The sequence below is a fragment of the Elephantulus edwardii genome, unplaced genomic scaffold (assembly GCF_000299155.1).
Source record: "Elephantulus edwardii isolate Elephantulus edwardi_28Jun2011 unplaced genomic scaffold, EleEdw1.0 scaffold00076, whole genome shotgun sequence".
Classification (NCBI taxonomy): Eukaryota; Metazoa; Chordata; class Mammalia; order Macroscelidea; family Macroscelididae; genus Elephantulus; species Elephantulus edwardii.
The window spans coordinates 4,844,305-4,858,867 of NW_006399826.1; the positions used below are offsets into that span (position 1 = coordinate 4,844,305).

General features: G+C 38.7%; 1 protein-coding gene across 1 annotated transcript in view; it reads left to right on the plus strand.

Moving 5' to 3' along the window:
* Positions 1–14,563, plus strand: part of KIAA1328 (KIAA1328 ortholog) — a gene marked incomplete at its 5' end in the record, with an annotated part of 284,451 nt that overhangs the window by 112,787 nt on the left and 157,101 nt on the right. The window contains one exon of the mRNA XM_006889196.1: positions 6,107–6,234. Coding sequence (XP_006889258.1) covers positions 6,107–6,234 — 128 coding nt within the window. The remainder of the gene's footprint in view (positions 1–6,106; positions 6,235–14,563) is intronic.

Genomic DNA, 14,563 nt, shown 5'->3' on the forward strand with positions numbered 1-14,563 from the left:
TGAAAACTTCTTCACTTGTTTAGACCACTGTTTATTCCATTGTTAATATTGGTGTTGTTTTATAAGATGCTGAGAATTTTAGTTAATATATTCTCTGAGCTTAGTCATCTGTCCTTTTACTAAAATCAGTTCCCTTTCTATAAGCCAACTCTAGTTCCTCTCTTTGCTCTCTCATGTGCGCTCGCACTCTCTCTCTCTCTCTCTCTCTCTCTCTCTCTCTTCCCCCTTCCTCCCTTCCTTCCTCCCTCTCTCCCTCTCCCTCCCTTTCTCTCTCCCTCTCCCTCTCCCTTTTTTTCACTCTATGTGTTTAATAGTGAAATAATTTACTTACGTGTTCATGATTGACGAAGCTTTTTAGAACACGGATCTAATTATTGCCCATAAGCAATAATGCTTTTAAAATGTTAAGGAATACTGAAACCAGTCACCATTTCTGACATTTAAAAGATACTATTCCCAACCTTCATCATTTGAAAAGTGTTTCTATAGAATAATATTTGAAAAGTTTGAAAATATTGAAAAGGCTTATTTGAAAAGTGTTTCTATAGAATAATATTTTTGGACAGTAATTCTTATACCAATAAAAGTTTTTTAAAATACCAACTAACCAAACGCTCAAACTCCTTCCTTTTGAGTTGGAGCAACTCATAGCTTAGTCTTCAGTGGGTTTTCAGATGCAGTAAAGCTCATAGGAGGAGATTGCCCATCTTCCTTTATGGAACCACTGGTAAGAGTCAAACCAGCCACATTGACTTTAGTAGCCTAACTCCCTAGGGTCTATGCCTCCAGATCTCCGTACTTCATGAATATAATTAAGCATAAGGAGGAAATGTATAAGTGATCCGAAGGAAAATAGAGGACCTGGGCAGAAATTAGCACAATGAGTAAAGAGCACAACTCTCTCTTGGGTAGAAGTAAGTATCTTTGAGATATGTGACTTAGGTGACTAGATGAAGTGTCTTCATCCTGAGGACTTTTCTTCAAGTTTGGAGAAGCCGTGAGCTGTTCTTGGTTGCCATCTTCTTAATCCATGAAGAATATAAAAACACAGGAGGATACGTGGATGGGATATTACTGATGCTTTTGTTAATGAAATACTGATTTAACTGATGTTATTTAAAACAAAGCAAGACAGAAACTGGCATTTTTGCCAGAATCCTTTGGAGACTCACATTCAGATTTTTGGGTTTTTTTTAAATTGTGATTTTAGTGAAAGTTTTCATTCATTCATTGATACACATTTTCCTTTCTCTCCTCCCCAATTAACTTGGTAATGCATGTCTTATTCTGTGTTGTTGTCATACATTTAATTCTTGGTCATCCATTTCTTGCAAGTCCTTCCCCTCTTGTATTCCAGTGCAGTGTTCATTACCTATCCATTATTTTCCTGTTCTCCACCCCACAGCCCACGCCATCATCCTCTTTTTATAACGGTAGTCTTATGCAGTATTTACCCTTTTGTGACTGAGGTATCTCACCTAGCATAATTGTGAAAACATATGTTTTCATTTCTCTTGTTTATATTCCTAGGAGTAGAAAGTAAGTTTCACGGCTCTCACATGTACTCCTAAGAATAGAACTAAGAATCAGTATGTTAATTCTATGTTGAGGAACTACCAAATTGTTTTAAAAGAGGCAGCAGCATTTTATATTTATACCATCACTGTATGAGAGCTCTAACTGCTCCACATCCTCACCAACACTTGTTATTGTTGCTTTGTTGTTTATAACAATTCTAGTTATTCTAGTGAGTGAAGAGTGAATTTTTTAAAAATTTCTATTTCCTCATTGTATTTTTTTATTTCTGTTTCCTTAATGGGCTAGTGATGTTGAACAATTTGATATGTTCTTCCTAGCCATTTGTATATTTGGGGAAAATAACTACTTAAATCATTTACACATTTTGAAATTAATAGTCTTTTTTTATTGTTGATGTGTACGAAATCTTTATAGATTCTGGACCCATATCTTTATGTATTCTGAATATAAGATTTCAAGTATGTTTTCTTCTCTGAATTGAATAATCAATTTCTTTATAATGTCTTTGAAATATTTTTTTTTATTTTTATGATTTCTAATTTACTTCCCCCCCCCTGTGTTTTATTTAAGACATAAAGATAACAAAGTTTAAGAGTCTTGCTGTTTTAGCTCTTATAGTATCTGAGCAATTTTAAGTGTCTGGTGACCTAGTGAGTAAGAAGTTGAGCTGCCAACTCAAAGACAGATAGTTTGGTTCCATCAGCTGCTCCATGGGAGAAAATGGGTAATCTCCTTTTACACAGTTAACAGCTTCTGAAAACCCTCCAAAGGATCAGCTATGAATTACTTCTGACTTGACTGTAAGTAGTAGTAGTAGTAATAGTATGTTGTTTGTTGTTATGTGCCATCGAGTCACCTGCAACTCATAGTAACCATCTGTACAATAGATCCGAACCTGAGCTCTGCTCTATCATGGGCCATTCTCTAGCTCTGACACACGCACACACCTGCCCCTATTATCCAAGTTACTATGTCAGTTCATCTCGTCCACAGTCTTCCTTTCCTGCGCTGTCCCTCCACTCTTCCTAACATGAGTCTTTTTCCAGAGACTAGTCCCTCCTGGCCACATGCTCAAAATATGTGAGATTGAGCTTCAAAATCCTTTCCTCCAAGGAGCAGTCTGGTTTCACCTTCTCTGGGATAAATCTGGTTTTCTCTTGGCGGTCCATGGTATATTCAATACTCTTCTCAAGCACAAGTCAAAGGCATCAATTCTTCTTCTCTCATCAGTTGTCATTGCCCAGCTCTCTGATGCATAGCAGGTAATTGTGAAGACCATGGCCTGAATCAGGCATACTTGAGTCTCCAGACTGACATCATTGCTCTTCACTTTTGAGAGGTCTCTGACAGCAGCTCTTCCCAAAAGCAATTTGTCTTTTGATTCTTGACTGCTTGTGGCAAGAGTCTTGGAGTAGTTTATATAAATGTGTAAAAGAGTGGGAATGACATGAGAATGACCATATCTAACCTCTGCTAATTCCACAAAGGGAAACTGTCCCCATCAATAACATTCATAGTCCAAACTGATTCTTATAAGGTTAGACATGGTCCTCATGCTCCTTCATCTACTTCTACTAATTCCAAACTTAATGCCCTGCTGGGTCCAAAATCCATTGCAATAGCTCTGCAGACCACACAGAACCATGTTCATGAAGATGGGAATCATTAGGGCCGTGAATAGGCTGCAATCAGGTTGGCAAAGAAGATACAATTTCTCAGTCAGGACAGTTTCTCCAGGTGTGCTCACAGGTCCGTCAGCCTTCAGCTTTGTTGTTGTTGTTGTTGTGTGTCATTAAGTTGGAACCAACCCATAGCTGATCCTTTGGCAGGTTTTCAGAGGCAGTAAATTGTACAGGAAGAGATTGCCTTTGTACTGAGTGAAATAACTCAGTCACAAAAGGATAAATACTGTATAATATTGCCACTTTGAAATAGGATGGGCCTAGGGGGAAGTGTATGGGCAGTGCAGAAATAGACAGTGTACACTGTAAAGGGTCAGAGGAAGGGAGGATCAGCCTAGAAAGAATGGACAAATGGAAAATATGGGTATTGCAATTAACAGCTTGAACCAGGACACATATAACTGAGGGGACAATAAGAGAAGGAAAGATGGGAAAAAAGAGAGAGGAGAAAAATACTAGGGCAACAGAGATTAGTGGACAGTTGGGTGAGGTGAAGGAATAGGTGAAGTACAGCAAGGTTTTGAGGAGACATGATAAAAGGCATTGAAGATCAATTGTAATTCATGTTATAAGTCATAATACATATGAATAATTGAGTGAAAACCAATTAAAAAAATACATCATGTAAGCTGTAGGGGAAAAAAAGAGGAAGAGAGAGAATGCCCATGTTTCTCCCACAGAGCAGCTGGTGGATTCAAACCTTGTACCTTTGGGATTGCAGCACAGCCTCTTATACTGTGCCACCACTGCTTCTTCAGTGATTTCTTAGTCATACCAATTATGACATCTTCCCAGTCCTTCAGCATGCTTGGGCTGAGGCTCATAGCTCTGGTTCTGTGGGGTAGCACTCCCAGAGTCGGCTCTGTGTGACCGGGGGTCTCTGATCCTCTGTGGTGGCTCCTGCTCCTGTAGGTCCCAACCTGAGTGTTGCTGGAATTTTTGGCAAGCGGCATTGTCACTTCTTTTGCTGGTGGTGAGTTTCCTAGTTTCTGCCACTCAATCTACTCAATTAGGTGGCGAGACCAGCCAGTTTCCTTGGGGAGAGGTTAACACATCCTATTCGTGTGTCTCCACTCACCCATGTGGAAAAGCCAAAGTCAATCAATGGACAGGAAAACTATTTTGAACAATATATCCCTGATACCCCATAATATAAATCAGATTCCATCATCATACATTTGCAATATGACTGTATTTATTTATATTGTGACAAAGTATCCACAACATCAAATTTTATATTTTTTACTATCTTGAAGCATATAATCTTGTAGCACGAATTACATAATATTTTTAATCTAGATGGTTTTCACTACTATTTATAAATCTTTCCCATCACCCAGAATAGAAACTGTATATTCATTACGTGCTCTTCATCCTCATTTCCACATCCGCCTCAGCCTCTAACAACCACCTGTGTGCTTGTTTTTTTCTTTATTGATTTGCCTGTTCTGGATATACATGGAATCATATGACCTATGACTTTTTTGTGGCTTCTACTTAGCCTAATGTTTTCAAAGATCACAAATGTGGTAATGCGCATCAGAATTTCTTTTCTCTTTATGGCTGAAGAATAGTCCATTATGTATATACACATGGAATTTTGTTTATCCACTCATCTGTTGATGGTCTTCTGGATTGTTTCCAGCTGTGTGCCGCTGTGATGGTGCCACAATGAACACTGGTGTTCAATTATTTGTTTAACTCACAGATTTCAGTCTTTTTGAGTATATACTTGGGAGTGGAATTACTGAGTTAAATGTTAATTTGGGAACATGTTGTCAGGAGGAACTCATCCCTGGAGATAAATAGCCTGTTTAGTAGGAAAAAGAGGGTCACCAAAAAAAGAGACCCTCAGTGAGATGAACAGACTCAGTGGCTGCAGCAGTGGGACAAACACAACAGTATTTGGGAGGCTGGTGCAGGATTGGGAAAGGCTTTGTTCCACTGTCCCCAGAGTTGATGTGAGTCAGAGCCAACGAGTTGGCACCTACCAACCACATGGTAAGTCTGTGTTTAACATTTTGAGGAAGCACCAACCTATACTAGAGCTGCACCTCCTTCCCAATCCTGTCAGCAGTGGTTGGGCATGTCAATGTTGCCATGCCTTTACCAGCATTGGTTCGTTTCCCTTTTTTGGAAACAGTCATCCTCGAAGTAGGATCTCACTGTGGTTTTGGTTTGCCTTTTCCTAGTGCTGCTGAGCATCTGTGCTTATTTTTTGTGTTCTCATAGACTGTTTGTAGATTTTCTTCGGAGAAATTGGTATTCAAGCCCTCTGCCCCTTTTTAATTGAGTTGTCTTTTACATTCTAGTAGATGCTAAACTCTTATCATGTAGATGATTTCCAAGTATTTTTCTCCTATTGTATTGGTTGTCTTTTTACTTTCTTGATAAATGTACAAATTTTAACTTTTTGTATGTTTAGCTTTCTTTTGTTCCTTATAATTTTATTGTCTGTTCAAAGGTCTATTTCCTGAATATTAAGTTCTACACTTGATCTTAGCCAAAAGGCCAAGAAGCGATGAATATTAAGTTCTAAAGATTTATTCCTATGTTTTATTATGGTTTTGGCTCCTTATACTTAGTCCTTGATCTGTTTTGAGTTAAATTTCACATATGAATCTTTATTTTACATTATATATTTTAAAACTGGAGAGCCTTCTCTCTAAATCCGATGACCATTGCTCATGTCTTTTTGAATTAACTTTCCATAATTTTTATTAGGACATAAGTTCTATGTCCATTTGCAGACTTTATATTCACTTGCTCTGTCACAAATATGTTTGCTCTCATCCCCCATCTTTCTTATTATCAGAAAAGCAATATTAGTAGATGTCATATGAGTCCAATTTAAAGGGTTTTTTTTCCTTAATTTGCAATCTCACCTCTTCAGCTACAGTATAGAGAATGTCAAGAACTTTTAAGCCTCTATCAGAAATATCTGTCAGAACAGCAGGAGAAGCTCACGATGTCTCTCTCAGATCTTGGTGCTGTGAAAGTGCAGCAGCAACAGGTAAGCATCTTTACTCTTAACTGGTCTTGAGTGCATCAGCAAGGTGGGAGAAGAGTCTTTTTTCTTTCCTTTTAATGTTGCTTTAAAACTGTAAATACAGCATGTGAGTGAGCTGTTGTCTTTGCCCTTCCTCATTCCCTTTCCCTCTCTTGTTCCTGGGGCCCTGAAGTCAGAAATGATTCCTTGAAGCAGGCTGTGGGTCAGTGGGGAAGCACTTGGTTGTTTGAAGGTGCAGCAGGATAGTTAATGTTGCTTAAGGAAGACAGTCACATGGGCTGCTTGGCATTGGCGTTGTTATGGAAAAAAGCAGTAACCCTTTCTTAAATAATGTTTATATTTTTAAAATCATAAAAGTGAAAATTGGAACATGTTGTATGCTTGTATATTTGTACACATGTACTAATCACATATGAGTGCTTACTTATAAGCATTTACATCTATATCCTCAATTATGATTTCTGTTTTCTTTTGTTCTGTTTGCTGAAAGGCTAGCTGATATAATCAAGGGTGATGGTGGCAGCTTATCTTGATTGTTTATGTGCATTTTTCCCACTTTGAAAACACATCAGGTAGTTATGGTCTTTGCCTTTTATTCTGTAGATATGACTTTTAATATGACATGACTTCCCCCCCCCCCCATCTACTTCTGAAATTGAGGGAAATAAAACTTTCTTAGGTGTTAGTGTTTTTATGTTCAAGCTATTTCTGGGAAGTTTACTGGAACCCAATCTTAGTTAAAATTACTCCATTAACCTTAAGATTGAAAAGTAAAACAAATAAATAAACAAACAAAAACTCGAGGGCCAAGTAAATGGAAAGAGTTGTTCTGTGCCATCAAATCACAACCTCTTATACCTGACCCTTCAGTGGTACACCCTCAATGATAGGACTACTTTTGAATTTACTGAAAGTATCTACAGGTCCAGTTTTAGGTTACATCTTAGCTTTAGGATTGAACAAAATAGAGAGCAAACAGCCTCTGTAGGCTTTGCCATTTGAACCAAGAGAGATAAAATAAATTTCATTTTTATATCAAGTGGAGAACTCCCCGTTTCCTAAGTTGCCTGGTTATTCATTGTGATGGGCTTCTCTAAGCTGGGCCGATGTAAGCACCTTTTTCTTTCCTAATGGAATTTAGGTAAATTTAGTTGATAGGCCAAATTTTGGTAAGAAAAGCATCATTATGAAGACTGAACCTAAATGGAAAAATTGACCTGATTGTCTCTTACCCTTCCCTCATTTCCCTGTGGTGAAATGAAAGGTTCTCTTTATGTACTCACCACGTAGACTGTGACCCTTTGTGTCATAGTCTTTCTTATTCTTTTGTAATGATTGTTTATTCATCCCACAATGAAATCATTGTTTCTTATTGCTGCATAGCATTCCATTGTGTGAATGTACCACAGTTTCTCAATCCATTCATTTGTTGGTGAGTATTTGTGTTGTTTATATTTTCTTGCCTATTGTGAGTAACACTGCTATGAACACAGGTATACAAATCTCTGTACATGTCTCAGTTCTGATTTCCTTGGGTTATACTCCTAGTAGTGGAATAGCTGGGTCATGTGGGATTTCTGTGCTTTGCTTTTTGAAGGAACACTAAAATGCCTCCCAGAATGGTTGTACCATTTTACAGTCCCACCAGCAATACATGAGAGTTTCAGTCTCTCCACATCCTCTCCAGTATTTTTGCCTCTCAGTTCTGATACGGATCATCTGTCCCAAAGCTCTGGGTTCACCTAAATTTATTATGAAATGTAGAACTCCCAGAATATGCTCATGCTTATGAAATTTATTAGAGAAATGGCAGGTTACAATTCCAGTTCAGGAACATGTAGGATGCAGGTCTTTGGTCAAGACAAGCGCCTCTCAGCAGTACTGAAAGGTGGACTTTCAGCCTTTATGACTCAGCTCTCAACTTTGATCTCTAACCTGTGCTGGCAAATATTAGGATGCTCTAGAGCTCTGCCAAGATAAGCTTCTCTCTCTCACCCTCCACCTCTTGGCTTTGGCACCTGCCCTGTTCAAGCATGTGGTACAAAGCTCTCTCCGCTTGTCCTGTTTTAAATGAGCACAGCACCCTCCTCCACTAAGCCCAGAGGTGCTTAGCTCTAGTTCCCAAAGTTGGCAAATCTAGCCCCACTTTCCCAACAAATGCCTGGAGGCACCCATTTAACCACTAAACTTGTCCTTAAACAGATGTCTTGCTGTGTGGGCAGAAAGTCTGTGATAGCTCTGCCTCACACCAGGGTCCCAGTTCCCGGCTCTCTCTTCTGCCACCAATTCGCTACCACCATTTTCATTTACACCCTACTACTCAGATATTGCAGCCTCTGTGTCTCCTGGGTCTAGAACATGTCAATGCATGAAACTTGGGTCCAAAGGATGCACTGCACTCTCTGATTCTTTGTTCTTCATGGTAATGAGAGCCCTCTTTTCCACCTCTGGTATGCTGCCTTTTAGAACTAATGATATGGCAAAACTGACCAAGCCTCATATTGGCATTCTGTGTTTCTTCTCATTTGCATGGTCCAACACAAAAGGTGCCATATCATATTTACATTATTAGCAAGCTGTCTGGTTTCCTTGTTGGTCCACAAGCAACTAACATTTGCACGGATACAAAGACTATGACTGGAAAGGCCACATTGATTAATTCACTGCACCACAGTCTCTTAGCTACTTTAATTCTTCATGGTTTTATATGTTCTTGTTGGTGGTGGGTGCTGTCGAATTAACCTCATAGTAATCCTATGCATAACCGATCTAAACATTGTCCTATGCCAGGCCAGCCTCACAATCTATGATACAATCCCATTGCCGCAGTCACCATGTCAATGCACCTTGGTGAGTGTCCTCCTCTCTTTTGCTGCTTCTTCTCCTTCCCAAGCATGATATCCCTCTCCAAGGAATAACCTCTCCCAGCAGTGTGCCCAAGGCATATGAGATGAAGCTTCATCATTGATATATATTATTTTAAATCTGTAATAGCAACAAACAGACGCTGCCGTGGATATGCCCACCAAATTGTTCCAAGAACTCTAGAGGACAACCACCTGGCCAACTGGACTAAAAGAAATACGTATTTATTCCCATTCCAAAGAAAGGTAACCCCTCATGATGTGGAAATTATCAAATAATATAATTAATGTCACATGCAAGCAAGATTCTGCTGAAAATTATCCAAACATGACTGGAAAAGAACATCAACAGAGAACTGCCTGAAATGCAGGCTGGGTTTAGAAATGAATGTTAGATGGAGTCCATGGTACTAGGGGTATTATAACGAATGTTAGATGGGTCTTGGCTGAAAACAGAGAGTACCAGAGAAAAATGTCTATCATGTTTCTTTGAATATGCAAAGACATTTGACTGTGTGGATCACAACAAACGGTGGCTGACTCTGAGAAGAATGGGAATCCCAGAACTTGATTGTGCTTATGTAAAACCTGTACTTGGACCAGAAGGCAGTCATCCCAGAATAGATCAAGGAAACACTGCAAGGTTGAAAGTTGGGAAGAGTATACACCAGGGATGTATCCTATCTCCATACCTTTTCAATATTTATGCAGAACAGGTCATCCGAGAGGCTGGGCTCTTTGAGGAGAAATGTGGCATCAGGATTGGAGGAAGAGTCATCAACAATCTGTGTTAAGCAGATGATATACCCTGCTTGCTGAAACTGAGGAGGACCTGAAGCACTTGCTTCAGAAGATCAAGGACTGCAGCCTTCAATATGGATTGAAGCTCAATATCAAGAAAATTAAAATTCTCACCACTGGGTCAGTTGGCAGCATCATGATAGATGGTGAAGAGACGGAGATTGTTTGCTTGCCTCTACAATCACCACTCTTGGTACCAGCAGCCAGGAAATTAAAAGACATACTGCTTTGGGAAAGTCTGCTGTCAGGGATACCTCCAAAGTACAGAAAAATAACAGTGTCAGTCTGGAGACTAAGGTGCACCTGATCCAGGCCATGGTCTTTGCAATTACTTGCTATGCAATAGAAAGCTGGACAGTGACTAAGGATGATAGAAAAAGATTTGATGCCTTTGAGCTTTGGTACTAGAGAAGAGTATTGGATATAGCATAGACTGCTAAGAGAACAAACAGGTTAGTCCAGGCTGCTCCTTAGAGGCAAGGATTCTAAAGCTTTGTCTGGCATACTTTGTACATGTTGCATGGAGGGACCAGTCCTTGGAGAAGGACCTCTTGCTTGGAAGGGTGGAGGGACATTACAAAAGAGGAAGACCCTCGATGAGATGAATTGATTCAGTGACTGGGATAATGGGGATAGGTATGTCAGAGACAATAAGATTGGTACAGGATAGAGCAAGATTTAGGGCTGTTTTAGGCTGATTTAGGTCGCTATAAGTCGCAAGTAATTTGATGGCACATAACAAAACAGCAACAATATTAAACCAGCTTCAAGTATAGATACTGTTATTGCTATGTGCCGTTGAGTCATCTACAACTTATAGTGTCCCTGTGTACAACAGCTCTGAAGACTGCCTGTCCTGAGCCAGTCTCACTGACTCCAACACACCTACCCTTTTGCTCCAGTTACTGTATCAATCCATCTCATTCAGGGTCTTCCTCTCCTGGGCTGTTTTTCCAACCTTCTGAGCTTGGTGGTTTTTTCCCCCCAAGGATCGGTCCCTCCTGGCCACATACTTTATTATAATAAACTAGATTTTATTGGCAGTCAAGATAACAAAAATTCTCTCCACTGGACCAATATGCAACATCAAAATAGATGAAGAAAAGATTGACATTCTCAAAAATGTAATTTTACTTTGATTCACAATCAACACCTATGTTAACAGCAGTCAAGAAACAAAGTATTAAAATGGGAAAATCTGCTGTTATGGACCTCTTTAAAGTGATATCAGTTTATATATCAGGTATGCCAGATGCAAACCATGCCATTTTCAATTGCTTCCTATGCATCTGAATGTTGGACAGTGAATTAGGATGTAAAATAATAATGTATAAAATTGAATATCTGAAAGAGGGGAACCTCATACAAATTCTGGGATTGAAAATACAGGTTAAAGAAATGAAAAATTCACTAGATAGGCTCAATAACAGGTTACAGATTACATGTTTGAGATTCCAGAGAAATATCTTTGAAGCAATAACAGAAACATGACTCACCACGTTGAGAAAACCAAGAATATGATTAACTATGACCCCCATCTGAAAAAAAATTGGAAACCAGAGGCTACATGACACATTCACAAAGAGATAAAACAACAAACTTGACAATAAAGCACAGCTACTCTTCAGTTTTACTCTTAATTCTTCCATCTGTTGGGTCGTCTGGTAAGGAACAGAGAAGCATAGTGTTGTTCCTTGCCTGCTGTTGGTGGAGGGAAAGCCTCTTCTCTTGGCAGAGTTTGAGGGTATAGGGAATCCACCATAAAAGCAAAAAGCAAAATAATCTTTCAAAAGTTGGGCTACAATAACTGTGCTCAAAACTTTATAATTGAAATTTCATACCAAATCTAGAGGTAGAATACGACTGTCTTCTAGGAAGTAACAGTGTTATCTGGTTTCTTTCTGAATCATGCTGTCACCTAAATTGTACATTGTGTTCTATATACACAATTTATGAAGGTTATATCAACAGTGTTTGAAATTAAAGAGACTTCTGAGTAAATGTAAGCAATCTAGGGAAAATTTTTTTCTCTAGAAATTCTAACTCATTGTCACTAACAGTTTAACTAACTAAAGAACAAACAGATCTGTCTTGGAAGAAATGTAGCCACAGTTCTCCTTAGAGGCTAGAGAGTGAAACATTGTCTTATGAACTTTGAATAGATTGACAAATTGACTGCAACATAAAATAAACTTAAACACAGAGAAGATGGAGACGATGGTTCAGGATATGGCTAAGTTTCAATCTGTTTTTAACAGGGTCACTGCTATTGGTTGGAGTTGACTTTTTGGCACCTAACCATGACTTTGATGGCTTAGTGGTAAGAAATTGCACTGAAATCACAAAGGCATATGGTTTGAATCCACCAGCCGCTCTTCAAGAGAATGGGCAATCACCCCCTGTGTGATTTAGTTCCTCTGAAAACCCACTGGAGGGTCAGCTTTGGGTCAGTTCTGACTCAGTGACACACCACAAGAAACAGTAACAAAAACTCTATGAAAGTGCAGATATTATTCATACACTTATACTTATTACAGCATTATTCACAACAGCAATAGAAAAAGAAAAAAGGCAACAACTTATGTCTTTCAGTGGATAAGTGGTTAAACAAAATATGATTTATGAATAAAGTTGAATACTACCCAATTAAAAAAAAACACAAACAGAATTAGTCTATAAATATAACATGGATTGATCTGGAGGGCATAGTGCTAGATTAAATTGGACAAATATACTGTAATCCTTCCTTTATAAGAAGACAGTCATAGGAAAAAACCAAATATATCCACATACAAAATAGTGATCAGTGGTTATGAGCAATGTGCAGGTACAGGTGGTGTGGGATAAGAAAGCACTCTCTAGATTATAAAAACTTATTTTTTTGTGGTATTGGGGAAAATAACACTGAATGTAGGTGTTCTGAGCACAGCTTGACCAAAGTGAAAGATACCATTAAGAAGCACATAATAGAAAAGGATGTTTGAGCTAGGATTATGACATACACATTTTGGGAAAAGCACCAAAAAGTTTCTATGTGCTCACATATGTATATATACAGGTAGATAAAGTATGTACATGTGTGTGCACAGATAGAAGTATTTGTATCTATGTGTATGGACTGACAGGTGTGTGTGTACATATTAATAAAAGATACAATTACATACATGCTTCTCAGATATAACTTGGTATCCACCTACCCCTAGCAGCCAATCTAGTTAGAGTTACATCAGATGAGCTGTGATTGAATGGGAGAAAAATATGGAACAGGACTTAATTCTTTAAAAGTCCAGTTCTACAGGAATGGTTTGACTTTAGGGAATCCTTGAGATACTTGTTAAGACCCTCAACAAGATAGATTGACATAGGGACTGTAACAGTAGATTCAAGCATTGGTTGTGAGGATTGCCCACGATGAGGCAGCATTCAGATTTGTTGTTCATTGTGTTGCTGTGAATTGTTGACTCGATATCACATAATCACAGCAACAATCTTGGAAGTGACATTTCATCCATTTGTTGTATTCCGTTAGAACCAAGCCGTGGATCCTGCCTATAAGCAAGGGATGCATTCACATTAGGGAGTGAACGCCGTGAAGCAGAGTATCATTGACCATTTAAGAAGGTGCACATGACAGGAGTAGAAGTTGAACACATTAAATGCCATAATATTATGTTAGCACTAGAAAATTTACATTTTCTCAGGATTCTTAAGATTTTTACATTGTTTTGTGGAAGTTCCCATCTGTAAATTCTTTCTTCCTCTGCCTGGTTTTTGAATACATGGATTATTTTGTTGTTGTTGAAGATGTCCTCCTGTTCTTACTGAATTTTAAGAATGTTTTTCTTTTCATTGTTGATTGTTTTTACTCCTTATCTTCTCATGCTTTATTCAGTCAGTCACTCATTGCAATGAAGGAATTGCTATGAAGTAGCCTACTCATAACTGACCATTCCATGGGGTTTGCAGGGCTATAAATCACTTGGGAGGAGATTGCTCATCTTACTTCTGGAGAGCCAAGGGTGGATTTGATCTGTCAGAAGCAACTTGTGCTGGCAGCACAACTTCCTAAGGACTACACCACAAGGCTTCTTAGGTAACACAATTTAGCATGGTCAATTGTGGCTAATGTGATGAAAGGGATCCCTCTCTAAACACTTTGATTGAAAGTTAACCATCCTTTCTTTGTATCCTCTAATCAGAGTAAATTCAGATAGGTAATTATTTTATTGCATCTTAAAAATATCATGATAGTTGAAAAACAAGTCAACATTATGGACAACTGTTTGAGTGCTGAAGAAGTCTAGAGAAGATAAGCCTGACGGCCATGGTCTTTGCAAGAGCTTACTATGCATCAGAGAGTTGGATAATGACTAAAGATGACAGAAGAAGAACTAATACCTTTGAATTGTGGTGCTGAAAAAGAGTATTGCCAAACTTCCATGCACTGCCAAGAGAACAAACACGTCTGTCCTAAAGAGTGTGAAATCAAGTTCCTCCTTGGAGGAAAGGATTTTGAAGCTCCATGTCACATACTTTGGGCATGTTGTCAGGAGGGACGAGTCCTTGGAGAAGGACTTCATACATAGAAGGGTGGAAGAACAGCATAAGAGAGAAAAAACCCACATGAGATGGATTAACATAGTAACTGGGGTAATGGGGGTAGGTTG